This window comes from Ranitomeya variabilis, chromosome 1, assembly GCF_051348905.1.
Source record: "Ranitomeya variabilis isolate aRanVar5 chromosome 1, aRanVar5.hap1, whole genome shotgun sequence".
NCBI classification, from domain to species: Eukaryota; Metazoa; Chordata; class Amphibia; order Anura; family Dendrobatidae; genus Ranitomeya; species Ranitomeya variabilis.
Window position 1 is genome coordinate 796,272,320 of NC_135232.1, and position 25,833 is coordinate 796,298,152.

At 42.7% G+C, this 25,833-nt stretch overlaps 1 protein-coding gene across 4 annotated transcripts in view; it reads right to left on the reverse strand.

Annotated features, from left to right (window-relative positions):
- Nucleotides 1–25,833, reverse strand: part of ARHGEF18 (Rho/Rac guanine nucleotide exchange factor 18) — a 138,803-nt gene that overhangs the window by 7,751 nt on the left and 105,219 nt on the right. For all 4 annotated transcript variants that reach the window (XM_077273533.1, XM_077273525.1, XM_077273546.1 and 1 more), the window contains 14 exons: nucleotides 24,502–24,640; nucleotides 24,212–24,324; nucleotides 23,757–23,897; nucleotides 22,163–22,410; nucleotides 19,194–19,319; nucleotides 17,511–17,628; nucleotides 15,763–16,011; nucleotides 15,603–15,679; nucleotides 9,793–9,971; nucleotides 8,120–8,211; nucleotides 7,840–8,028; nucleotides 4,161–4,295; nucleotides 2,256–2,341; nucleotides 1,975–2,019 (listed from right to left, as the gene is read on the reverse strand). In XM_077273533.1, coding sequence (XP_077129648.1) covers nucleotides 1,975–2,019; nucleotides 2,256–2,341; nucleotides 4,161–4,295; nucleotides 7,840–8,028; nucleotides 8,120–8,211; nucleotides 9,793–9,971; nucleotides 15,603–15,679; nucleotides 15,763–16,011; nucleotides 17,511–17,628; nucleotides 19,194–19,319; nucleotides 22,163–22,410; nucleotides 23,757–23,897; nucleotides 24,212–24,324; nucleotides 24,502–24,640 — 1,937 coding nt within the window. The remainder of the gene's footprint in view (nucleotides 1–1,974; nucleotides 2,020–2,255; nucleotides 2,342–4,160; nucleotides 4,296–7,839; nucleotides 8,029–8,119; nucleotides 8,212–9,792; nucleotides 9,972–15,602; nucleotides 15,680–15,762; nucleotides 16,012–17,510; nucleotides 17,629–19,193; nucleotides 19,320–22,162; nucleotides 22,411–23,756; nucleotides 23,898–24,211; nucleotides 24,325–24,501; nucleotides 24,641–25,833) is intronic.

Here is a 25,833-nt window from a genome sequence, read left to right on the forward strand (position 1 = left end):
CAACCCTAACCCTAACTTTAGCTCCAACCCTAACCCTAACTTTAGCCCCAAGCCTAACTGTAGCCCTAACCCTAACGGGAAAATTGAAATAAAGACATTTTTTTAATTTTATTATTTTTCCCTAACAAAGGGGGTGATGAAGGGGGGTTTAATTTACTTTTATAGCGTTTTTTTTAGCGGATTTTTATGTTTGGCAGCTGTCACACACACTAAAAGACGCTTTTTATAGCAAAAATTAGTTTTTGCGTCTCCACATTTTGATAGCTATAATTTTTCCATATTTTGGTCCACAGAGTCATGTGAGGTCTTGTTTTTTTGCGGGACGAGTTGACGTTTGTACTGGTACCATTTTCGGGCACGTGACATTTTTTGATAGCTTTTTATTCCGATTTTTGTGAGGCAGAATGACCAAAAACCAGCTATTCATGAATTTCTTTTGGTGGGGGGGGGGCGTTTATTCCGTTCCACGTTTGGTAAAATTGATAAAGGAGTTTTATTCTTCGGGTCAGTACGATTACAGCGATATCTCATTTATATCATTTTTTATGTTTTGGCGCTTTTATATGATAAAAACTATTTTATCTAAAAAATTATTATTTTTGCATCGCTTTATTCTGAGGACTATAACTTTTTTATTTTTTCGCTGATGATGCTGTTTGACGGCTTGTTGTTTGCGGGACAAAATGACGTTTTCAGCGGTACCATGGTTATTTATATCCATCTTTTTGATCGCGTGTTACTCCACTTTTTGTTCGGCGGTAAGATAATAAAGCGTTGTTTTTTGCCCTTTTTTTACGGTGATCACTGAAGGGGTTAACTAGTGGGACAGTTTTATAGGTTTGGTCGTTACGGACGCGGCGATACTAAATATGTGTACTTTTATTGTTTTTTTTTATTATTTAGATAAAGAAATGTATTTATTGGAACAATATTTTTTTTTCTTTATTGAGGAAATTTTTTTTTTTTTAACACAAGTATATATATATATATATATATATATATATATATATATATATATATATATATATATATATATATATATATATATATATATATATATATATATATATATATATATATATATATTTTTTTTTTTACTTTGTCCCAGTGTGGGACATCACAGCATAGTGTCAGATCGCTGATCTGACACTTTGCACAGCACTGTGTCAGATCAGTGATCTGACAGGCAGTGCTCCAGGCTTGCAGGTGCCTGCTCTGAGCAGGTGCTTGCAAGCCACCTACCTGCAGGACCCGGAAGGAGCCCCGCGGCCATTTTGGATCCAGAGACGCTCGAACAACGCGATCACATCGCGTTGTTCCGAGGGTCTCAGGGAAGCACGCAGGGAGCCCCCTCCCTGAGTGATGCTTCCCTATGCCGCTGGAATACTGCGATCATGTTTGACACCCGGCGGCAATCAGCCGTGCTACCCCCCCCCCCCCGTGAGCACGGCCGATCACCTATGACGTTTTTATTAAGTCCCAGGTCACCTCGACAGGATAGTACGTAATATGGGATTAAGGGGTTAATAGACAAAAGTGGCGATGTTTCGGCTCAGGGATGTGAGCCTCTTTGAAGCCTTGAAAAAGGCTCACATCCTTGAGCCGAAATGTCACCACTTTGGTCTATTAAATAGCAATTTTTTCACCTTTAACTGGTTTGCTGCCTCCATTTTTTATCTTCTATATTGAAGTTTGGTGGTTGCCTTGGAGGCATGGCACCCAGGTACGCTGTCTGCCTGTTGCGGCTTTTTTGCTCTTTTTTCTATAGCATCAGTAAGATTATAATTTTGGTAATCAATGGCAGACATACTGTACAAAGAGAAATCTAACCCAATCTCAAATATCAACACTTCATTCCCCTTTTTTTTATCTATGTTCAATTCACAGTGTTTTAATAACTAGCTAGAAGCTATGAGATTATCTGCTGTAGATAAGACGTGTGACATATATTTTTGGTCAAGGACAAAAGGTTACCTCTGATTCTGGAGCATTGTCATTTTCTAATATGGGCACATCTGTCTATGAAAGGAAAACATACAACATGTTAAACCTTGAACTTGTTTAGTCTTCCTTGGGCATATACAGTAACTGTGTACAAATCGCAAAATATAGCAAAGAAACCAAACAACACCATTTTAAAATAGTTAAAACCCATTACCAAGTGGTATACAAACTAACTGTATACCATTTCAATAAAAAACTAAACACAGATGATTATACGTGTACCTCATAATGCAAAAGGTTAGAACTTTTACCTCATTGAACAAAAAGTCTGGAATTGGAGTCTCTGAACAGGTAGATGGGGTGCGTCGGTCCTTGACTCGCTGCTTAAAACTGCCCGCTGCAAACCAAAATACAACAACACCAACACCTAAGTTACGGAAAACAGGCGGAATTTCCCCAAGTAAAAAGAATGCAGCATTAGAACATTATATATATTGCTTACAGTAATGGAAATTAAGCTAAAAGTACAGTAGCTATACAGATCGCATATTAAAAGGGGCACTTTGGGGAGATAAAGTAATCAGACATAACTTCAAAAACCATAAAGGCTATCATCTATGATAGGGCTTCCATACGTCACAGCATATGCTATTCCGGACTAGTCATTGCAGCTCCTGAGTGCGCACTCTCCCGTCTGGCCCCTATTGCTTTCCTTCCATGGACTCATAGATCAGGGGTGCATGGCTTGCTCCCATGCTAATTATGCAAGCCAGGCCCCTGAGCAAGCCAAGCCCCTGAGCAAGGCTGATGTATAATGTTATTTATTCCTTTGTAATCAATCTTCTTACCCTTCCTGTAATCTATGCCTGCCTCTTCCCAGCTTGTATGTTACAGTCCCCACTTCCCTGAAAGCGTCTTCACATGCAACAAATGAGCAAAGGCAGAGCACCGAATGACAAGTCCGTGCATAATACACGGTCACTGATTGTTCTGTGCTGCCTGCATGTTCCTTCCCAGCTTGTGGGCTTGTCACATGATTAAGACCTGAAAGGTCGAAACGGGTCGGTGGATCGTCAGGGACCCCATTCCTCATGTACAAGTTTAGTACTATTTTTTAACAATGTCCTGAATAAAGATGACATTTTAATCGCAAATACTTTGATTGCTAATATCTCCACAACCGAGGCGAAATTAAAAACAAATAAATTAAGTTTTATTCTGTTCGGCAGCTAGAATTACTTTTTGTGTCCAGTTCAACATGAGAAATTTGGTGAAAGGTCCTCTTTATTAGTAACTATACAAGCACTTCATGGCTGTAATCGGAGACTATACACATATTTCAAAAGAAATATATCCCAAAGCTTTATTGTAGTGTAAATTTACTAGCAAAATTAAAAAAATATATTTCTCGTAACTTTTTTTTAACACATTTCCAAAAATACTAAAAAACATACAAGAAAACATTTTCAAGTAAAGGTTTAAAAAAACAACACTAGGGAAAAAAAAAAATAGTGCAAAACTTGCGTTTGTACCAAAAGACTTTAAAACGTTATTCCCGTTAAAACACGAAATGTCTGATCATTTAGGGGTTGAATACTCCATGCAGTGGACCATGACTGAGGGAGCTTTATTTTACATGTTAAACAGTATCTATAACCAGGTTTTTGCTATATATTCGGAGAGCAGCATGGTACAGGGGCAGAGACACTAATTCCAGCAATGTGTCACTTACTGGGCTGCCTGTTGCAGTTTTGATAAAAATCACTGTTTTATATGCTGCAGATCTAGCAGTTCCCTGAATGCTGAGCCCTGTATAACAGTGCCCACACCAGTAATTGGTAGCTTTTCTGTGTACACTCTATTGGCGGAAAGCTGATAACCAGTGGCGGAGGCAGGATTACTCACAGCAGGAAGACTACATGGCACGAGACAACTAGTTCTCTAATGATAATCTCCTGCTAATAAAACACTTATTGATTATAGTTTCTAAACAAACAAGCAGCCCAGTAAGTGATAAATTCCTGGAATGAGGGTCTCAGCCCCTACATCATGCTGCTCACAGATTAAATAATGAAACCTACTGACAGATTCCCTTTAAGTCACATGTGAGGACACATTAAAAAAAACACCCACTGCTTTACAGATAAACTGAGCCAAATCTTTTAAGTCGAGCTAAACATTTTCCATCTTCATTGGTAATGAAGAAATATTCTTACTTTTGTTTATATGTCCACAGTTGCTGTCATAGCCCCCAAAAGTCTCAGATCTTCTAGGCAGAGTGGGAACCGGAGAGCTGGGATCGTCACATGGGGTGGAGAACCGGGACAGCAGCATGGTTTCAATTTTTTCAGCTGCAAAAATGAATACAAAGGTGAAGAAGCACACAAGAAATGTGTTATCTTTTTATTCTAGGTTTATGAGGTTTGTCAAGTGAACAGTTAAGGAGGTTGTCCACTACTTGGACAACCCCTTCTCATTTCCCAAGTCAAAATTTGTTACTATCAGACATATAAGTAATCAAGGGGAGGTGGATGGCCAGCCACAGCGAAACCTTCCTCTTGATTACTTAAATGTTCCAAAGGAGGGAGACAGATGCAAGCGATGATTGGGTGCAGGGCTCACTGGACGTATCCTCACGTGAGCCCCGGTAGAGCAAGTGCCGACACCGCTAGAACGTGTCGGCATGGGAAGGGAGTATAGGCGTTTTAATTTTAAAGGGGCCAAACATGTGAAGTGGGAAGGGGATAACCAAGCAGTGGACAACCCCTTTAACAGCTCATCCTTAACCACTTATTGAACCAGTAATTTGTAGCTTTTTCCTGCTCCTTGCTTCAAAATATATTAAAAGAAAAAAAAAATATTATGAAAAAATATTTCAGTGGCCATAACCTTAGGATGGCCTGTTTTTGGAGAAAAGAGTTTATAGTTTTAATTAATTTTACCGAGCAATGTACAAGACAAAAGGAGAAAAAATTCTATGTGCAGTGAAATGGCAAAACAAACAAACAAAAAAAAAAAGTTATTGGTCTGTTTATTCTGCATTTATTGTGTAGTAAAAATGATCTTGCAGCATGATTCTCCAGGGCAAGATGATTACGGCAATTGCCAACTTGTCCAGATTTTTTACTATTGTATTGGTGAAACTAAAATTATGAAATTCAAAAAAAAATTTGTGGGGTACGTATTAAACTATGATCAGTTTCTATTGCATTTTTCTGAAAATGGCAATTCTGGTATTCTGATATTCCTGATTCTTTTGGACACAATGATAAATATATTTATTTTTTGTATTTCTTTATTTTTGAAGGGGCAAAAAGTGGGTGATTTAATCTTTTAGACATTTTTAAGCATTTTATTATTCCAATTTTTACTTCTCGCTCACCCTATAGCACTCTTGAACCTGTGATTGTTTGATCGCTTATACTATGTTCTGCAATACCGCAGTATTCCAGTGCATATAGTGAAATTGTGGTTCTCACAAGCAACCCGTGGCGGAGCTTGGCGGGAGGGCCTGGATGGTGGTCACGGGGCCTTCAACAGGGGCACTGGCACTATCAGTGACTGATCGAATTCAAATAATTAATCAGCAGCGATCGAAGTAAGCGTCTGATGCTACAGGAACAGGCAGATGTAACAATAGTCATCTGCATGGTATGAAGCAAATCAAGAATTCAAATTGCAGGAAAAAGCTGCAGATTGAAGACCATCAGTATCACTCGGTGTCAAATGATGCAAGATGTTATAAAAGCACATTGGCCCATTTTACTTGTGGATTGTATGCGGAGACAATATTTACCGGCGTAAACATCTATTACCGCTTGACGCTGCTGCAACTTGGTGGATCATCTAGTCAGAAGCTATCCAAGTAACATTCCAACACTTATAGGGACACTTTAACTTGTCGGATGGTCTTAGATACTCTTTCCGGTGACTTCTGTGCACTTTTTTGTTCCTCACCTTATTTTCATCCTATAATATTTCAAAGCACTCCGTACCTACTAATAAGCATTTGGCTACCTTGTTGTTTTGCACCGATTGCTACTATACCACTTTACAATATAGCTATACTGCCAAGTGTTCCGTCCCCCTGGTGAAGAGCACTTAAGCAGCTCTCTGGACTGTATTTGTATGGGCGCTGCTGTGCATGATTGCTAATGGTTTTTCATTTATATTTATCCCTGCATGTCCAGAGGCACTTTATCTTATATTTCATGTATGGTGGCCGGTGTACATAATTGTTGATGCTTATAATTATTATTCATATGCACCTTTGGTATGTACCAACAGATTGACCCCATCCTAGGAATCTTAGATGATACTGTAATCTGACCTTAAGTGATCGCTGTGATTGATTCTGTACTATATACTCTGAACGCCATCTAGTCTATGCTTTGCAGTATCTGCTGGTGCGCATGCGCGCTGATGTCCAGTTACATGGCGCCGCTGGTGTTGGTTGCATGATGTCACTGTGGCCAACCCACCCCTCCAATAATGATGTCCTTACCGACGCTGACCGTGGTCTGATGTCAGTGCTTCGTACTCCAATCATCAGCAGTCTTTCATTATCTTTTTTTACAGACCGCTATATGCAATTTGATTGGACTATCCACAATACTTAAGGGTCTCAATCTTTCCATGATGCTACACCCCTAGAGCAAGGCCTGCATGGGGAATGGGCACCATCGCTTGGCTTAGGTACGGTACTCTTCCCTCGGTTTATCTACTCTACCCTCACTATTATGCATGCTCTGCAGAGTTTACTTTACTACTTGTGAAGGAAAGATGCATTGTGCATATAATTATCATGTATTGTTAGCGTCAGTTTGTGAGGTGGAAGCCGGCTGTATTGCTTATTGTACACTTTGCCATCGTGCGGTGCCTCCTTTTGGCTTCTTGCCATGCATCACCCATCCATCCTTTTAATTTTTATCCTGTATTTAAATAAAATTTGCATTATAATGTATTTCTGTGTGCGCAATTTTTTTTAATAGACTCCGATACCACAGTAAAGCAGTACATATAGTTAAATTGTGGCTCTCACATGAAGCGCAACCTGTGGCTGAGCTTCACAGGAGGGCCAGGATGGCGGTTACAGTGGCCTTCAGGAGGGACATTGGCATTATTTAAATGCTGCTGTCAGAGACTGATTTCATTCAAATAATTAATCAGCAGTAATCGGAGTAAGCTTCTGATGAAACAGTTACAGGCAGATGCGGTAACACAGCCGGCATCTGCATGGTATGAAGCAGGTCGTTAAAGAATTAAAAATTGGGAGAAAAGGGAGCTTATGTAGACTGCGAACCATAAGGAAAAAACAATGCTGTTAAATCCCAAACAGTATAGGACAGCTCTACGTGATGGCTACATTCTGCATATATGCCTGCTATTGTGACTTCCTAAACTGTATCAGACGTAGCACTCGCAGGGTCACACCATTGAAGTTCTGCTGTGACACTCCAAGAGCTGCCCACAGCAATTAAATCTCAGATCTAAAGTGCGCAATACACAGTAGAGGACTGTCAGAGGAACCCTAGTTGGGTTGATTGTTCAGGCCTCAGCCATCTCTCCCACACACAGAGGCGGTGACTTTGCTGAACGCTCCTGAATATTTTATGAAAGAGCCATCACCAGACATATCTTGGACCACCTTATCTCTGGGAGACAATATGATTGGAAGTACAAAATCGTATATGCCAGATTAATATCCCCCCAACAATAAATTGTCCAGGGCTTTTATGTACTCAAACTATCAGCCGAACTCGTCGATACCCACGGGTGCAGCAGACATTAGTCCAATGTATATAAGTGAACTTAATTCCGAAATCTGATTAGTTTTAACAAATCAGTGGACAACTTGTATATAGTGGATTATAGGTGTAATATTTTCCATCTTACCTTCAGCTATGGCAGAAAGGAGCAGCTGTTCTCCTTTAGAATTCTCTTCGTTGTCAGATCCAACAAGAAATCGAACCCTGGACCCTTGTGAAGAGTCGTCAAAACCATACATCTCAGCCATTTCCATACAAATCTGCAGTTTTTCACTGAGACTTTGTATGATTATTGTGTCCTTCATGATTAGGCGATCTGCAAGCAAAGCAAACAAATGTTTCATACGTATTTTTTTTAATCTGGTAATCCAAATGATTAGAAACCAATTACTAAATAATTATAATACCTTGAAGATCCTTTCTCCTAGCAGCACGCTCCGACACTTGTTTTCGCTCTTCATCGGCCTCATTAAGAAAACCTGTCTCTTCATCTGGACAACTGTATGAAACATAAAACTCTGTGAGACTATCTAACATATAACAAAAATATCTATCATCTACGTGTATCAACTTTGTAGCATACCATTACAACAGGCTGAGGTTTTAAAAGGAATCTGTCAGTAAGATCAGCCCACCTGGGCATTCAGGTCACAGGAAGCTGAATAAAATGATATCCTGATATCTGCGATCCGATGTCTTATTCCAGAGAAATCCACATTCTTCTGAAATGTAAATGAGCTGTTCATGGATATGGGCCGGACACAGATCTGCATGAGACTCTGCCTCCAGAGCTTATATTAAAGGAAAGGGAGAGTTACCAGTGTGAGACATGTAATGACTGACAGTCTGCTCTCTTAATCTACATATCTGACAATGGTAACATGCTGTTTCATTTAAAATACTCTCTGGAGGCAGATTTTTGCCTGGCCCATAGATAGAAACATCTCATTTTCATATAAGAAAAAAAAATGGATATCTCTGGAGTAAAACATCACATCACAAATATCAATGTGTCATTTATTTGACTTCCTGTGGCCTGAATGCCCATATAAACTGCTTAGGAGGGATGATCCGATTGACAGATGCTGTTTAAAAGCAACCCGTTAGTCAATTCATGCTGCCCTAAGAGTGGGCATCCTGAATCAGATCCTGGTTGCATGATAGCAGCCAAGTGCAACACAGAGAAAACACAGACTGCAGATCCACCCCCGGCCAGGGACCATAGAGAGAAAAGACTAGTTTGGAGAACTCCTCGGCCTCCTCCTTTGCTTGACAGGTCTCATCCATGTGTATACATAGGAAGGCAAGACCTGTATATCACCTGGAGCGATACCTGGAGCAAATTCAATGCGCACGCGCATAAACTGAACGGGATCTGTGCTATTCACAGATCTAGTTACATAAAACACGCCGAGGAGCGGGGGGGGTGGGGAGACGGCGATTAGACCACGCCCATCGGACCGGACCGGGGTGATTGACAGCCGACAACGGAGAGATTACTAAGGTATATTCTAAGCAAAGGTGGGGAATCGGGGGATATGAAAGGTACTGATGTACAGCTGAGCTCAGGCCCTATTGAACCATATTTTTATCTCATATCGAAAAAGCGGGGTGACAGGTTCTCTTTAATGGCTAACTGAAAAGATGGTAACAAATTGCAAGCTTTCGAGACAACTCAGGTCTCTTCATCAGGCATAGACTACCTGATGAAGAGACCTGAGTAGTAAAGCTTGCAATTTTTTACCATCTTTTCAGTTAACCATTAAAAGGTATCAACCACTGAGGACTCAATTCTAAATATTTTCTACTATCTACTGGCTAACACGGTACCAAGATATATATTATTTTCACATGTTTCATTGATTTTTACTGTTGATATTATTACTATTCACATGTACTATTGATTTAAAAAAAAAAATTAATAGGAACATTTTTTTTAACACATCCAATGGTAGAACTTTTATTTTTCCAAGATCTATTGATTAAAATGTAGTTTGTTCCCGGGACAACCCTTTTAACTAATTGTACTGACCAACATCTTGCAAGCTCCTAAAAGAAAATATTTCTTAAAACACAATACCTCTCAACAGCTTCTCGAATTAATGTCATCCAGGAGTTTCTCTCTTCTTTGGAGGTAGTGTGAATTTCATACATCTCCGGCCCATTTAACGAAGCACTTATGAGGAACATGGCTTTCTCTTCATTTGCCACCTCTCGCACAATCAACTTTTGCAGAGAAATTACAGGTGGTTTAGAATCCTGCAAGTAAATGTTAAAGTGATTACCAGAAATAAAAGCCCTACAGTTTTACGGAGCACAGCAAGCTTAGGACACATGAGATTCAGACGTCTTCCCGTAACTCGGTAATAAAGATGAGCATCCATTACATTGTAAGAATGGTAAGGCTTCGAGAAGAGACAGGTCCCAAGTCTGAATAATGATTATTAGAACAATTATAAGTCAGCAAAAGTTAGACCACTTTTGTTCTAAACTGAAATAAAACAAGGCTTCTGTACAGGAGTTCAGAAAGACATGCCTAGTTATTGAAAACCTAATACACATTTTCAGTGTTGGCAGTTGGTTGTCAATTTTTTTTCCCCAAGAATGATCATTTTAAAGGGGATGTCTCATAAATGTCTGCTAACAGAGCATATAGACAGGCATTCACATTGTACACCACTACAGTAGATAAAGAGGAGGGCACGCACGCACGCACGCACGCACGCACACACACACACACACACACACACACACACACACACACACACACACACACACACACACACACACACACACACACACACACACACATATATATACACACACATCTTGAGGAAGATACAGTGGGGCAAAAAAGTATTTAGTCAGCCAGCAATAGTGCAAGTTCCACCACTTAAAAAGATGAGAGGCGTCTGTAATTTACATCATAGGTAGACCTCAACTATGGGAGACAAACTGAGAAAAAAAAATCCAGAAAATCACATTGTCTGTTTTTTTATCATTTTATTTGCATATTCTGGTGGAAAATAAGTATTTGGTCAGAAACAAACAATCACGATTTCTGGCTCTCTCAGACCTGTAACTTCTTCTTTAAGAGTCTCCTCTTTCCTCCACTCATTACCTGTAGTAATGGCACCTGTTTAAACTTGTTATCAGTATAAAAAGACACCTGTGCACACCCTCAAACAGTCTGACTCCAAACTCCACTATGGTGAAGACCAAAGAGCTGTCAAAGGACACCAGAAACAAAATTGTAGCCCTGCACCAGGCTGGGAAGACTGAATCTGCAATAGCCAACCAGCTTGGGGTGAAGAAATCAACAGTGAGAGCAATAATTAGAAAATGGAAGACATTCAAGACCACTGATAATCTCCCTCAATATGGGGCTCCACGCAAAATCCCACCCCGTGGGGTCAGAATGATCACAAGAACGGTGAGCAAAAATCCCAGAACCACGCGGGGGGACCTAGTGAATGAACTGCAGAGAGCTGGGACCAATGTAACAAGGCCTATCATAAGTAACACACTACGCCACCATGGACTCAGATCCTGCAGTGCCAGACGTGTCCCACTGCTTAAGCCAGTACATGTCCGGGCCCATCTGAAGTTTGCTAGAGAGCATTTGGATGATCCAGAGGAGTTTTGGGAGAATGTCCTATGGTCTGATGAAACCAAACTGGAACTGTTTGGTAGAAACACAACTTGTCGTGTTTGGAGGAAAAAGAATACTGAGTTGCATCCATCAAACACCATACCTACTGTAAAGCATGGTGGTGGAAACATCATGCTTTGGGGCTGTTTCTCTGCAAAGGGGCCAGGACGACTGATCCGGGTACATGAAAGAATGAATGGGGCCATGTATCGTGAGATTTTGAGTGCAAACCTCCTTCCATCAGCAAGGGCATTGAAGATGAAACGTGGCTGGGTCTTTCAACATGACAATGATCCAAAGCACACCGCCAGGGCAACGAAGGAGTGGCTTCGTAAGAAGCATTTCAAGGTCCTGGAGTGGCCTAGCCAGTCTCCAGATCTCAACCCTATAGAAAACCTTTGGAGGGAGTTGAAAGTCCGTGTTGCCAAGCGAAAAGCCAAAAATATCACTGCTCTAGAGGAGATCTGCATGGAGGAATGGGCCAACATACCAACAACAGTGTGTGGCAACCTTGTGAAGACTTACAGAAAACGTTTGACCTATGTCATTGCCAACAAAGGATATATTACAAAGTATTGAGATGAAATTTTGTTTCTGACCAAATACTTATTTTCCACCATAATATGCAAATAAAATGATAAAAAAACAGACAATGTGATTTTCTGGATTTTTTTTTCTCAGTTTGTCTCCCATAGTTGAGGTCTACCTATGATGTAAATTACAGACGCCTCTCATCTTTTTAAGTGGTGGAACTTGTACTACTGCTGACTGACTAAATACTTTTTTGCCCCACTGTAAGTATTGAGGAAGATGAGTATTTGATACACAGGCGATTTTGCAAGTTTTTACACATACAATTAATTTTTATTATAGGTACACTTCATTCTGTGAGAGAAAGAATCTAAAAATAAAAACCACAAAAACACATCACATTGTAGGATTTTTAAATAATGAAATTGCTTTTTATTGCATGAAATAAGTATTTGATCACCTACCAACTAGCAACAATTCTGGCTCTCACAGACCTGTTAGTTTCTCTTTATGAAGCCCTCCTACTCTGCACTCATTACATGTAAAGATGATTCTGAGAGAGGTCAGGAATCGGCCCAGAACTACACGGGAGGACCTGGTCAATGACCTGAAGAGAGCTGGGACCACAGTCTCAAACATTACCATCAGTAATACAATACGCCGTCATGGATTAAAATCCTTCAGGGCACGCAAGGTCCTCCCCTGCTCACACCAGCACATGCCCAGGCCTGTTTGAAGTTTGCTAATGCCATCTGGATGATCCAAAGGGGGTATAGGAGAAGGTCATGTGGTTAGATGAGACCGAAATAGAACTATTTGGTATCAACTCCCCACGCCGTATTTGGAGGAAGGAGAAAGAGGAGTACAACCCCAAGTACACCATCCCAACTGTGAAGCATGGTGAGAGAAACATCATACTTTAGGGTTGCTTTTCTGCAAAGGGGACAGGATGACTGCACCGTATTGAAGGGAGGATAGATGGACAAAATCTTGCGATACATGACTAAAACAACCTCCTTCCCTCAGTAAGAGCATTGAAGATAGGTCCTGGCTGGGTATTCCAGCATGACAATGATCTGAAACACAGCCAGGGCAACTAAGTAAGGAGTGGCTCTGTAAGAAGCATTTCAAGGTCCTGAAGTGGCCTAGCCAGTCTCCAGACCAGAACCCAATAGAAAATCTTTGGCGGGAGATGAAACTCAATGCTGCCCAGTGACAGCCCCGAAACATCAAAGATCTGGAGAAGATCTGTATGGAGGAGAGGGATAAAATCCCTGCTGCAGTGTGTGCAAACTTGGTCAAGATCTACAGGAAGCGTCTGATGTCTGTAATTGCAAACAAAGGTTTCTGTACCAAATATTAAGTTCTGTTTTTCTATTGTATCAAATACTTATTTCATGCAATAAAATGCTAATTAATTATGTAAAAATAATACAATGTGATTTCAGGATTTTTTATTAGATTTTGTCTCTCACAGTTGAAGTGTACCTACTTTAAAGATCACAAACCTCTCCATTCTTTGAAGGTGGGAAAAGTTGCAAAACTGGGCTGAGAGGAGGGGGTGTTCAGAGGTGCGATGCTGTAGGGCAATGCTGCGAATCCCAGGCTGGTAGGAGTGGATGCGCGGATGTGCGAGGACCCTACATTTTGTCCAGAGCTCTCACACTTCCATGGTTTTAATGCAGTGGACTCCATGGAAATGGCCGCAGGAGGTGGCACATGCACAGATTGAGATCTTGGTTCCAGAGATCGAAATCTGCCATAGCAGCGCCTCCGGCGTTTATTTTCCCCCAGAGTCCATGGCATTGAAACCAACCAAGTGCGGGGGCTTTCAGGCTTTCACAAAATGTCGGTAGAGCCCATCCACAGCCAAGTAAACACCCCCTTCTACTAGCCTGGGATGGGACTCGCAGCATCACCCTGAGGCGTCGCACCTCCGAACACCTCCTGTGACCCTGCTCCAACACCGCCCCCCGCAGGTGAGCTGAGATCGGACTGTAAGTAGATGCTGGTTCACACACTGGAATTTAGTTAGTCGGTTCAAGGCAAACAGGTGGTTTATTAAATGTCCATAAACAAACAGTCTGGTTAACAAAATAAAACTGGGATATAACCGAACAAAAATGGCAAAATAATCAGTCCATACAAAGCACGGGCTCACCCGTTTAAGTGGTAAATCTTCACTCTCTGACTCCAGCAGGGTCTGAGCAGCACATACAAGCTTCCTCACCTTGAGCACACACAACGTAAGACAGCCCCAGCTGCCTTAACCCATTATCCACCAATGTCCTTTTTTGGGACGCCTAATCTTTTGCTTCTAGCAACTAAGATTTTATAATTTTTATAATTAGGTCCAATTTTTTGTGTTGTGTTTGTAAAATGAATGTTTTCAAAATAGGAAATCATGTCATTGTCATTTTTAATTAAATATTTTCTTTTCGGAAAAATCCGTAAAATGAAAATTTCCAATTTGGCAAGTAATGGGTTAAATCAGACAATCCAAGACCTGGACTGGAGGTAAGTGAGCAGCCGATCCCACCAGCTCTTGCAGCTGCTCATAAAACTGGGACCCATTAAAACACCACTCAGCACTATGTGCGCTGGAGCCTGCTTCTCCGGGTCCTACATTAAAGAGGCTGGCCACCTGAGGACACACATCATCCCCCTGTCCACGACCTGTCCAGCTGCCAGCCTACAATATATATCACAGCATTGCTGTATATAGCAAAAAACAAGTTCTCCCATAGATGCCAGACATGGGCTGCCTTTCACAGGAGTACACAAGTCTTTAGTAGACCCCCAGTTTTCATGGCATCCCATTGGCGTGCCAAAGGGTGGTTAGAACCGCACACCCCCAGGAAGTGCGCTGTAGATGCCGCTGTCCCAGGATGACAGCAGCATTTAACAGGTTAACAGCTGGACGCTCACGTGCCCATGCACATATGATAGTCTGCCTGTGGCTCGCATCCGTGGGAGGCCGTGATTTATATTATAGAGAGCAATACAGTACAAGCAAGTAGACAAATGCAGGTTCAGGTACCTTAAGGGCACCACAAAATACAGTAAAAAAAATTATATATAATTATTAGTAAAATATATTAAAAATACAAGTATGTATCACCTTCTTCCCCACTATTAAAAATTAATGAAAAGATAAATAAGCCAATCAGTAAACAGTGTAATGAAGGGAAAATTAGGGAGGGCAGTGGTATCATGAAGACAGGGGGCAGGGATTTCTTAAAGGCACCACACGCCCGGAGCCTGGAAGAAATCATTAGGATACAGAAAGAATAGAACATTTCTCAGCAACAAGACCATTAATATGAGGCATACAGGTAGGACTAGTGTAATATTTCTATTACCTGTATGCGCATATTAATAGGTCATATACATCCCGGGGGGGAGACAGATTCCCTTCAAAATGTTATGGTTCTCGGAAAATGGCAACAAGTAATATTTGTTTTATTTTTCACAAAAAAAAAAATAAAACCTATACATGTTTGGTAATCATGCTGACCTGGACCCTATCATGAAATTTGTAAATAAAAAAAAAAAATTAAATAAATTATAATTGTGAAATTGTGCTTTTCAGCCATTTAGCCACAATCCGTTTTTTTTTTTTTTGGTCCTAGTGCTGTCCGTTTTTTTCACAGTGTGAACGAGCCTAAAGAATGAGCATATCCCTTCTATATTTAAGTCATACTTACCACAGAAGAAAAGATATATTTTTGATCCTTTTCTTGAAGTAAAAGTAGAACATCTGTCAGTAAAACTGCCAAGATATCTACGAATAAAGAGAAAAGTCGGGTTCATAAAGTGAATGTGTGAGTAGGCCACTATTGGACTGTCCTGATAATGGTCCATTACCTTTCAAGCGTCCGGACGCAGTTTTCCAGTAGAGCATGCCATCGTGAATGAGCTGCCTGTGCGCCATGTCACGCTTCCTAAAGGTCATGCCATTCTTCAGTTTACCGTTGGACTTCGGCTCCATTTTGCTTATGATGTCGTCCAGACGCTGGCCCTTCTCACTTTTGTGCACACGAGAATCTACTTCTGTGATGGCTTCCTTTATTAGTGTGAGAGCCCGAGATAAAGCCACAAAGTCTTCAGTTCCCTCTGCATTAAAACATGTGAACAGTTACACAACTTTCTAATGTAGGGGAACCCGACATGTCCTAATTCTGGACCGACAGTTCTGCGTCGGAGGGGTAACAACTAGTGATGAGCGAACATGCTCAGATAAGGAGCTATAATAACACCTTATCCAAGCAGGCTCGCTCATCACTAGTAACAACCCAGATTGCAGGGTATTCCCATCTCCAAGATCCTATCCCAATATGTAGTGGGTGTAATAATCATATTTGCAAATACCTCCAATTAGAAATGTAGTACAGTTCTTCTGATTTGCTATGTCGCTTTCACCTTGTGCAGGCATTACAGTAGCTTAGGTATCCATGGTTACAATCACTGTTTAATAGTTGCCAGTGGTCGTAACCATGGATACCTAAGCTACTGCGATGTCTTACATGGGGAAAGCAACATAGTGAATCAGAAGAACTATACTACATTTGTAATTAGATATTTCCTATTAGCAGCTTTCTGCCTGTGCACAGAGTACATAGAAAGTTGCCAATCAGTGCTGGAGGTGGGCATATACAGAGCTCATGAATATGGAGGACTACAAGGATTACTAGTCCTCTAGTGATAATCTCCTGCTGATAAAACAGTAATTTAAAAAAAAAATCAGTACATCAAGCAGTTCAATTAGTGACACATTGCTGGAATCAGGATGTCTGTCTCTATATTATGCTCACATTAGGTGCAAAAACCTGGTGACAGATTCCCTTTAAAGGGCTGACATACAGGTCTATAAGTCCCATTTAAAGCAAGCAGAAGCATTTCAATATAGATCTGACATCCTTTCCTAAGAATTACATGATTAAAACAACAAGACTGTAATAGCAAGGGGATGTTTATAAAGTTGGCACAAAAAGAACTACCCGGCTTTACAAACCTTCTGGAGGCATAAAGTGAAGAATAGATATTTTCGAAATTTGTTAGAATTCAGAAAAGGATGATAAAAACGGAGTAGACAATGCCCTTCAAACACTGGACTAAACAACAGTCTGGGAATAAAATCTTCTGTAACCAAGGGTGTGTAATAAGAATAAATCATTAGAGGAGCTCAGCTGAGTCTGTTTCTACACTATGCACAGTGGATATGCTGGGAAACTCTGCGGCCATATGCACCAAATGTACAGATCAAACACCCGCAAACATATGCTACCCACTGATTTACTGGAATGAGGGGAAACCTGGTATGCCCACCCAAACGTAGGAGCTTCACATTAAGAAGGTACGAGTGGCGTAAAGACTAGGGTAAATGTTAGGTGTGGTTTATTATAGCCAGACAAAAGTTAACCATTAAAATCACTTACCGTAATTTTCAAGACTATTGTACTTGTTAATTATTATGTAATGGAATAAATGGCGCTATAATAATATATAATAATGATCTAGATTGTGAGACTAATGGGGACAGCGATTATAATGCATCTAAAGTGCTATGTGAGTGAGTAAAATAAATAATGGTAAGTCAGTACAAAGTATATTACCTTCAGTGTTCTGTATGATCCTCTCCACCAGGACTGGATACTTTGTAATCCTCTGGGTGACCAGCAGGATACACTCCAGCACCCCCAGCCTTCTCACGATAGTAGAGTTGCCGATTTTCTGTTTGGCAATTAGGCATAAACCAAAAATAAGGCAATTTTAGGATCTAAACTGTAGTCATTTATAAACAACTAATAACTTCATTTTGGTTACAATCGACAGATCGGTCTCCTATATTGGGGAAACCACATTAAGTACCCAGCATTTGTGCCAATAAGTCACTAGCTGTTCATAACAGTCATATCGGTACCAAATAATAAAAGCCTTTAGCTTTGCAATTTCAGAATAATGCCACAAGAGGGCGCTTCAAGCTAAAGGAAACCTGTCACTCAAGTCATGACTCCGAGCCTGGCTGTGTGATTGTATACATATAGACAAGTTAGAGGATCCCACCGCCGCTCCAGGTGATTGACAATTCTCTCGCTAGACCTGCAGCCATGCTCTGGATCAGGGTGCCCGTGGTTTAGGGTAGCATGAATCAAGTGACAGATTCCCTTTGAACATAATTGTATATTGTATTACGTGCAGATCTGTAAGTCATTGCACTTTTTGCATTGTACACAGAAGTTATGGAATCTGTCACCTAATTTTTCCCACCCAATGTGAGAGCTGCCTAATGTAGGGACGGAGACCCTGATTCCAGAGATATGCCCCTTACTGGTTTCCTTTTTTTTTTCTTTTTTTTTTAAATAAAATCTGTTTTATCTGCTGCATATCTAGCAGTTCTCTGAATGCTGAGCTCTGTATAACCCCACCCACACAGCTGATTGGCAGCTTTCTGTGAACACTGTGCATAGGCTGCCACTCAGTGGTGGAGGCGGGGTAATACAGAGCTCATGAATATGCTCAAAACCCTACTAGTCCCTAGTGAATCTCATACTGATAAAACAGTGACTTTACCAAAACACATTAAGTGACACATTGCTGGAACCCGAATCCCTGTCTCTACGTTATGCTGCTCTCGGATTAGCTGACAGATTCCCTGTAATATAGAATGGCATACTGCTACATTTCCCTGTGGTTGCACAAATTGCTGTGAATTGCTTAAGAGCGCAGCGACACGTTAATTCTTGCTGTATATTTCTCTGCTTTTCTCATGTTAGTGCACATGACAAGCTCCATCAAGCATTAGATTTTACACGTGTTAGGAGAAAAAGAACATTAATACCTAATGGTTATTGTTTTTTCACCAAACTCTGTATACATGAAGTAGGGGGAGGAAGAGCAGAACGCTACAGAAGCAAGAAAGCACACTCAGATCCAGCATCAGCTGTCAATCAAATGCTTTACATCTGCCAGAGCTGGATTCACATCTATACAGCTTAGTACAGCTATGTCTTCCATACTGCTCTAGCTTCTGTGTGCTACATAGGGAAATAAGAGCATGAATCTCTCTCTGTATGTGTATTGGAGACATCATACCAGCCAGTCTGTCCACTAGCTCAGAGAGAACTGAAAATGAGAGAGAGAGGCTACAGAGAGGGAAAACTAGTGAAAATGCTAAATGCAAGTCATATAAGAGCCAGAATTAGTGTTATTCCTGTGACAGTATATATTCTGAAAAGTTACCTAAAATGATACCATAATAAAAAATGATATGCTTGCTTCATGCACCCTTTACTTACTTTCATCAGGTTCTGAAATTTCTTATTCTCCCGCATAAGAAACTTGTACTGGCTGACTGCTTTGTTGTGTTGACTGCAGAAGATGCCATACTTATCCTTCATCCGCTCACCAGTGTCACCTGAGAACTGGGAGCACAGAGTCAAAGTATTAGGAGTAAAATGTCACTCAAACACAAGTTATGCTCAAGTGCAGACTTTCCATGTAACCTGTGTGGCCAAACTATCAGGTCCACTTGGCCGACAATGGGTTAAGACAACGCCTGATATGAACCAGATTCTTCTGGGATTTTTAGTTCTTTTAGATCATAAGCGCATATAAAATATCCATTATGCCTAAATCTACAACATGGTAAATCAATAACCAAGATAATTATTAGCTACCAAGTGATATTTCTATGGCCAGATACATGGGACCTGGAACCGAAAGATAGCGGCTCGGCACACAATACATCAGGCTGAAATGAGAAAAGGCCAAAGAATGACCTTCTGGAGACACCTTCCATTTACATTATTTATGGTCTTCTCAGTCTGCTTTTTACTGATAAGACGTAATACAACAGGCATTTTTTTAAAGGAAGGAGAAAAAAAAAACATGTTTGTTAGAAATAAAAATATAAAATAAGTGCGTAATTTGTCAATTTTTCAGGTGAATAAAAACATAGAAATAAAAAAAAAATAATACATATTGTATCCACATTTATTTTACGGTGTGTTATTTTTTAACTTCAATACTGTTTGTACATGTCTCTGCTTAATTGTAAAGTACTGCAGAATATGTTGGGGCCATATAAATAATTATTATTTACTTCTCAAGGACTGCACAAAGCGCAGCTTCAACACCACAGCAGAAAGTGTGAGCTCGGAGCAGAGAGCAGTGTGTCAGAGCTCGGAGCAGAGAGCAGTGTGTCAGAGAGCTCGGAGCAGAGAGCTGTGCGTCAGAGAGCAGTGTGTCAGAGAGCTCGGAGCAGAGAGCTGTGCGTCAGAGAGCAGTGTGTCAGAGAGCTGTGCGTCAGAGAGCAGTGTGTCAGAGAGCTCGGAGCAGAGAGCTGTGCGTCAGAGAGCAGTGTGTCAGAGAGCTCGGAGCAGAGAGCTGTGCGTCAGAGAGCAGTGTGTCAGAGAGCTCGGAGCAGAGAGCTGTGCGTCAGAGAGCAGTGTGTCAGAGAGCTGTGCGTCAGAGAGCAGTGTGTCAGAGAGCTCGGAGCAGAGAGCTGTGCGTCAGAGAGCAGTGTGTCAGAGAGCTCGGAGCAGAGAGCTGTGCGTCAGAGAGCAGTGTGTCAGAGAGCTGTGCGTCAGAGAGCTGTGCGTCAGAGAGCTGCGCGTCAGAGAGCTGCGCGTCAGAGAGCTGCGCGTCAGAGAGCTGCGCGTCAGAGCTGCGCGTCAGAGCTGCGCGTCAGAGCTGCGCGTCAGAGCTGCGCGTCAGAGCTGCGCGTCAGAGCTGCGCGTCAGAGCTGCGCGTCAGAGCTGCGCGTCAGAGCTGCGCGTCAGAGCTGCGCGTCAGAGCTGCGCGTCAGAGCTGCGCGTCAGAGCTGCGCGTCAGAGCTGCGCGTCAGAGCTGCGCGTCAGAGCTGCGCGTCAGAGCTGCGCGTCAGAGCTGCGTGACAGAGAGCTGCGTGACAGAGAGCTGCGTGACAGAGAGCTGCGTGACAGAGAGCTGCGTGACAGAGCTGCGTGACAGAGCTGCGTGACAGAGAGCTGCGTGACAGAGAGCTGCGTGACAGAGAGCTGCGTGACAGAGCTCGGAGCAGAGAGCTCGGAGCAGAGAGCAGTGTGTCAGAGAGCTCGGAGCAGAGAGCAGTGTGTCAGAGAGCTCGGAGCAGAGAGCAGTGTGTCAGAGCTGCGTGTCAGAGCTGCGTGTCAGAGCTGCGTGTCAGAGCTGCGTGTCAGAGCTGCGTGTCAGAGCTGCGTGACAGAGAGCTGCGTGACAGAGAGCTGCGTGACAGAGAGCTGCGTGACAGAGAGCTGCGTGACAGAGAGCTGCGTGACAGAGAGCTGCGTGACAGAGCTGCGTGACAGAGCTGCGTGACAGAGAGCTGCGTGACAGAGAGCTGCGTGACAGAGCTGCGTGACAGAGAGCTGCGTGACAGAGCTCGGAGCAGAGAGCTCGGAGCAGAGAGCAGTGTGTCAGAGAGCTCGGAGCAGAGAGCAGTGTGTCAGAGAGCTCGGAGCAGAGAGCAGTGTGTCAGAGCTGCGTGTCAGAGCTGCGTGTCAGAGCTGCGTGTCAGAGCTGCGTGTCAGAGCTGCGTGTCAGAGCTGCGTGTCAGAGCTGCGTGTCAGAGCTGCGTGAGAGAGCTGCGTGACAGAGAGCTGCGTGACAGAGAGCTGCGTGACAGAGAGCTGCGTGACAGAGAGCTGCGTGACAGAGAGCTGCGTGACAGAGCTGCGTGACAGAGCTGCGTGACAGAGCTGCGTGACAGAGAGCTGCGTGACAGAGAGCTGCGTGACAGAGAGCTGCGTGACAGAGCTCGGAGCAGAGAGCTCGGAGCAGAGAGCAGTGTGTCAGAGAGCTCGGAGCAGAGAGCAGTGTGTCAGAGCTCGGAGCAGAGAGCAGTGTGTCAGAGCTCGGAGCAGAGAGCAGTGTGTCAGAGAGCTCGGAGCAGAGAGCTGTGTGTCAGAGAGATGTGTGTCAGAGAGCTCGGAGCAGAGAGCTGTGTGTCAGAGAGCTCGGAGCAGAGAGCTGTGTGTCAGAGAGCTCGGAGCAGAGAGCTGTGTGTCAGAGAGCTGTGTGTCAGAGAGCTCGGAGCAGAGAGCTGTGTGTCAGAGAGCTCGGAGCAGAGAGCTGTGTGTCAGAGAGCTCGGAGCAGAGAGCTGTGTGTCAGAGAGCTCGGAGCAGAGAGCTGTGTGTCAGAGAGCTCGGAGCAGAGAGCAGTGTGTCAGAGCTCGGAGCAGAGAGCTGTGTGTCAGAGAGCTGTGTGTCTCTCGTCACTTATGTGATTTGTAACAAGAGGTGAGATAAGAAGAGCCATCCTCACCTGGTGCACAAGGATATCCCCAACCTTCTGTATGATGTAATTCCGATCACTGCCTTCTTCTAAAGACTCCTTACGTCTCTCCTTAAAGCGGGCTAGAAATTGTGAGTGTAGATCCAAAAGTTCATCAACGCACGGGAAGAGCTGGTGCACCTCTTTACCGCCATGGAGTTCTTCTCGCAGTGCTCGACAGTATACCTTCAGCATGATTTTCAGTGTTCGCACGTGGTGCATTTCGGTCTGCATGAGTTCTGAAAACAATGAAAGGAGAGCTGTAAACCATTTTGTCTCATAGTTAAAGGGGTTGTGTCACAACACATTTACGGCATATCAGAATATCTAATAGGTGTGAGTCCCACCTCTGGGACCTGCATCTTTTTCCAGGACACAAGTCACGGCTGCAGTGACAGGCGAGGTGGCTATGGCTCTCTCCATTCACTGCAACGGAAGCTCCAAATTCAGCTAAGCAAGACTTAAAGGGAACCTGTCACATTGTACATGCAGGCCAATCTATAAACAGCTTAGCAGAGAGAAGGAGAAGCTGAGATGAACGATATGCAGGTTTGTTGGAAAAGATTATAACTTGTATTTTATCCATTGAAGTCCCTGGTATTTGTCTGCAAGAGTCCAGTGGGTGGTCCTACTATGTGACTGACAGCTATCTCTGCATGCACAGTCATACACTGAAGACCATCAACCACTATATAGGACCGCCCACTGGACACATACTAGGGATTTAAGTGAATAAACTTTCCATTAAAAAGTTTTAATGAAACTTTTATCACAAAAATGTTTATAAATCTGATCAGCTCCTCCTGTCTATAACATCCTGCCAGCAGATCACATACCATTCTCAACATGACAGGTTCCCATTAAAGGTATTGACAGATGAAAACAAGTTATTAGCCATTCGCAGGATACCCAATAACAGGTTAATCGGTGGGATCTGACCACTTGTCACTTTTATCCCTGTTAGAATGGAGCAGCAGTGCACATGCTCAATGGCCGCTCTAGTCACTACCTGTGGTGCTGCACTTTGCTTCATCTGGCAGCCTCATAGAGAATGAATAGACCGAAGTTGGGGTCTGACTTGCCGCATTATTTTCTTACAGGGTTAAAAGTTTCCAAATGTGGCATAAAAATTCCACAATCTGCCGATCAGTGCGGGTTCCGGCAGTGAGAAAGCCATCAATCAGTCTGCACGTAGTTGAATGTCGCTGGGAGAAAATGAACTTTATTACCCCCCATAGTGTTCCGATTTCAGTCACCCCCCGGCCCTGACTGACACTGGCTCTGCATTGGGGCTGTCAGTCAGGGCCGGGGGTGCGGTTACTGCCGCAGATCTGTATACTCAGAGCGGTGACTGAACCCATGCCGGCGCTGCACCAGTGTCTGAAACCCAACGCTCCTGTTGGGGAATAAAGCTCATCTTTTCACCACAGCATTCGGCTATGTGCATTCGCCAGGTAAGATAGGGACACTAGTAAGGTGCAGATTAACCCCATATCTGCAGGTTGATAGCGTTTTTTGCTGATGACAGGTTCCTTTTAACATTGACATGTAATTCTTAAGGACTTAACAGCAGTTTTTTCCTGACCATATATCACATCCTGTCGCTTGATGACCTCTTTCTTCTGCTTTTTGGCATAAGGCGGCTCTACGGCACTGCTCCAAGACTCAAACTCAAATTCAACAGCATCACCTTCCAATTCAGTTCTCACAGAAGAATAAAAAGCATCTGAAACAAGGAGAAAATACTCAAGATACTCATAAAAAAGGTTGCAAAATCAATGCTTAAAAGTTGGATAACCTGATCCAGAGATGGAGACAACAGCAGAATACAATTTGTTTATTAGATGTAGGCCAGTATGTAATTATCTACTGAAGATCACATAGCCATTTGTGATGGACGAGGGGGTGCAGGGACAAATCCTGTGCAGTTCTCCAGGACAGCAGAGTTCACCACTTACCAGTGATTGGAACATGTGTGAATAAGGAAAACAAAGGTCTTCGAAATCCACAGTACGAGCAGCACATTTCCCCAACACTTACCTTCTACAAATACAGGCTCGGTGGTAGATGGAGCAAGCGAAACATTGTCATCTGTGAAGAACCTAGACTTCATAAAATTTGAGTCAAGTTCATCCATTTCTCCAGCTGCTGAACTGTCAAACAAGAAAAAAATAGAAGTTTAGTGCAGATCATCCACACTCCGGTCTGTCCATCATGGGAGCAGATTACTATGGAGCTGGGCCACATCACATGCCTTCTCTCAGCCAGGATTCAGCCATCAGCTCGGCAGAAGGGAGGCTGCTGTAAATGGCCATGGACACCAGTCTTACCTTGTTCGACTAGCTGAGGTCGCTTGTATTTCCACTCTTGAATTTCCTCTATTAGTGACAGTCATTCCGAGCCCACGAGCCTGTGCATGAGTCCCATCGAGCCCCAAGATCGCAATGCGAGGGTGATCCTTGAAAGAAGCTGCAACAGAGGCAAAGACGGAGTTGGAATAGGAGTACTTGCCATCGAGCTGCCCGCCGCGCTTTGCCTTTTGGCGCAGGGCAGAGAAAATGCGAAATGTCAAAAGCTCATTCTCCAAAACAAAGTTTCTGCAACATTTCCGTGGATATGTGCTGTAAAGTGACATTCTAGAGGGAAAAGACTTGCAGCCATTTCCCTTGTCTCTCTTCAGGCTGGCATTGCCCATTTTGCTTCTCAGGCACTTCACCTCTAAATGATCCATCAACCTCAGGTTTTCTAGCTTTGTAAGCTCCTCGCGATGGTTCTAGAAACCCCTCCTGCAGCTTATCTAACCGGTATTGACTGAGCTCGCATGGCTGGCAATCAAAGTCAATTTCACCCAGTGTTCAACAGCCAATTGTATCTATGAGACAAATGACTTCAGCTCTTCTCTGCGGCAAGTGCAAACCGATAATGTGATTGGTAAACTGCACACGTGTAAAGCAGACTCCTGTATGTCCCACCAACACGAGATCCTGCTGGGAAGCAATAAAGCAGAGAGCGTACGCCGATATCTGTACACAAACGCAGCCACTACGAAATATTGGGAGAGTCACCATTTCCTTCATAAATCACTGGTACATATGGAAATAAGAAGCTTTATAATATACAGTGGGGAGAAAAACTGTTTGCCCCCTTCCTAATTTCCTATTGTTCTGCATGCTTGTCACACTTAATGTCTCAGATCAACAAACAAATGTAAAATATTAGACAAAAGATAACACAAAGAAACACAAAATCTGTTTGGTGACCTGAAACATTTAAGTGTGACACACATGCAGAAGGATAGAGGGCAGGAAGGGGGCAAACACTTTCACACAACTGTATCTTATCAGAAAAACCTAATTCTCTCTCATTCTGGACTAATCATTCATTCTCAATTCATAGGTAAAATCAAAGCACCACTCCAGCATTTTTTTTATTGCACCACTGGAGTGATGCTGTAATTATAAGTCCCTTGCCCCTTGTCTGTTACTCACCTGTCGCCTTCATCGGTCACCAGCGAAAAGTGACCTGTCTGCAGCTCCAGGGTTTCATGGAGCTGTGCGGATGTCACTTCTCAATACAAGTCTATCAGAGACTCATAAGATTTGCTTTGAGATCTTGGATTGTAGCGCCTGACTTACGGTCAGTCGGAAGCTGCTATCACAAGA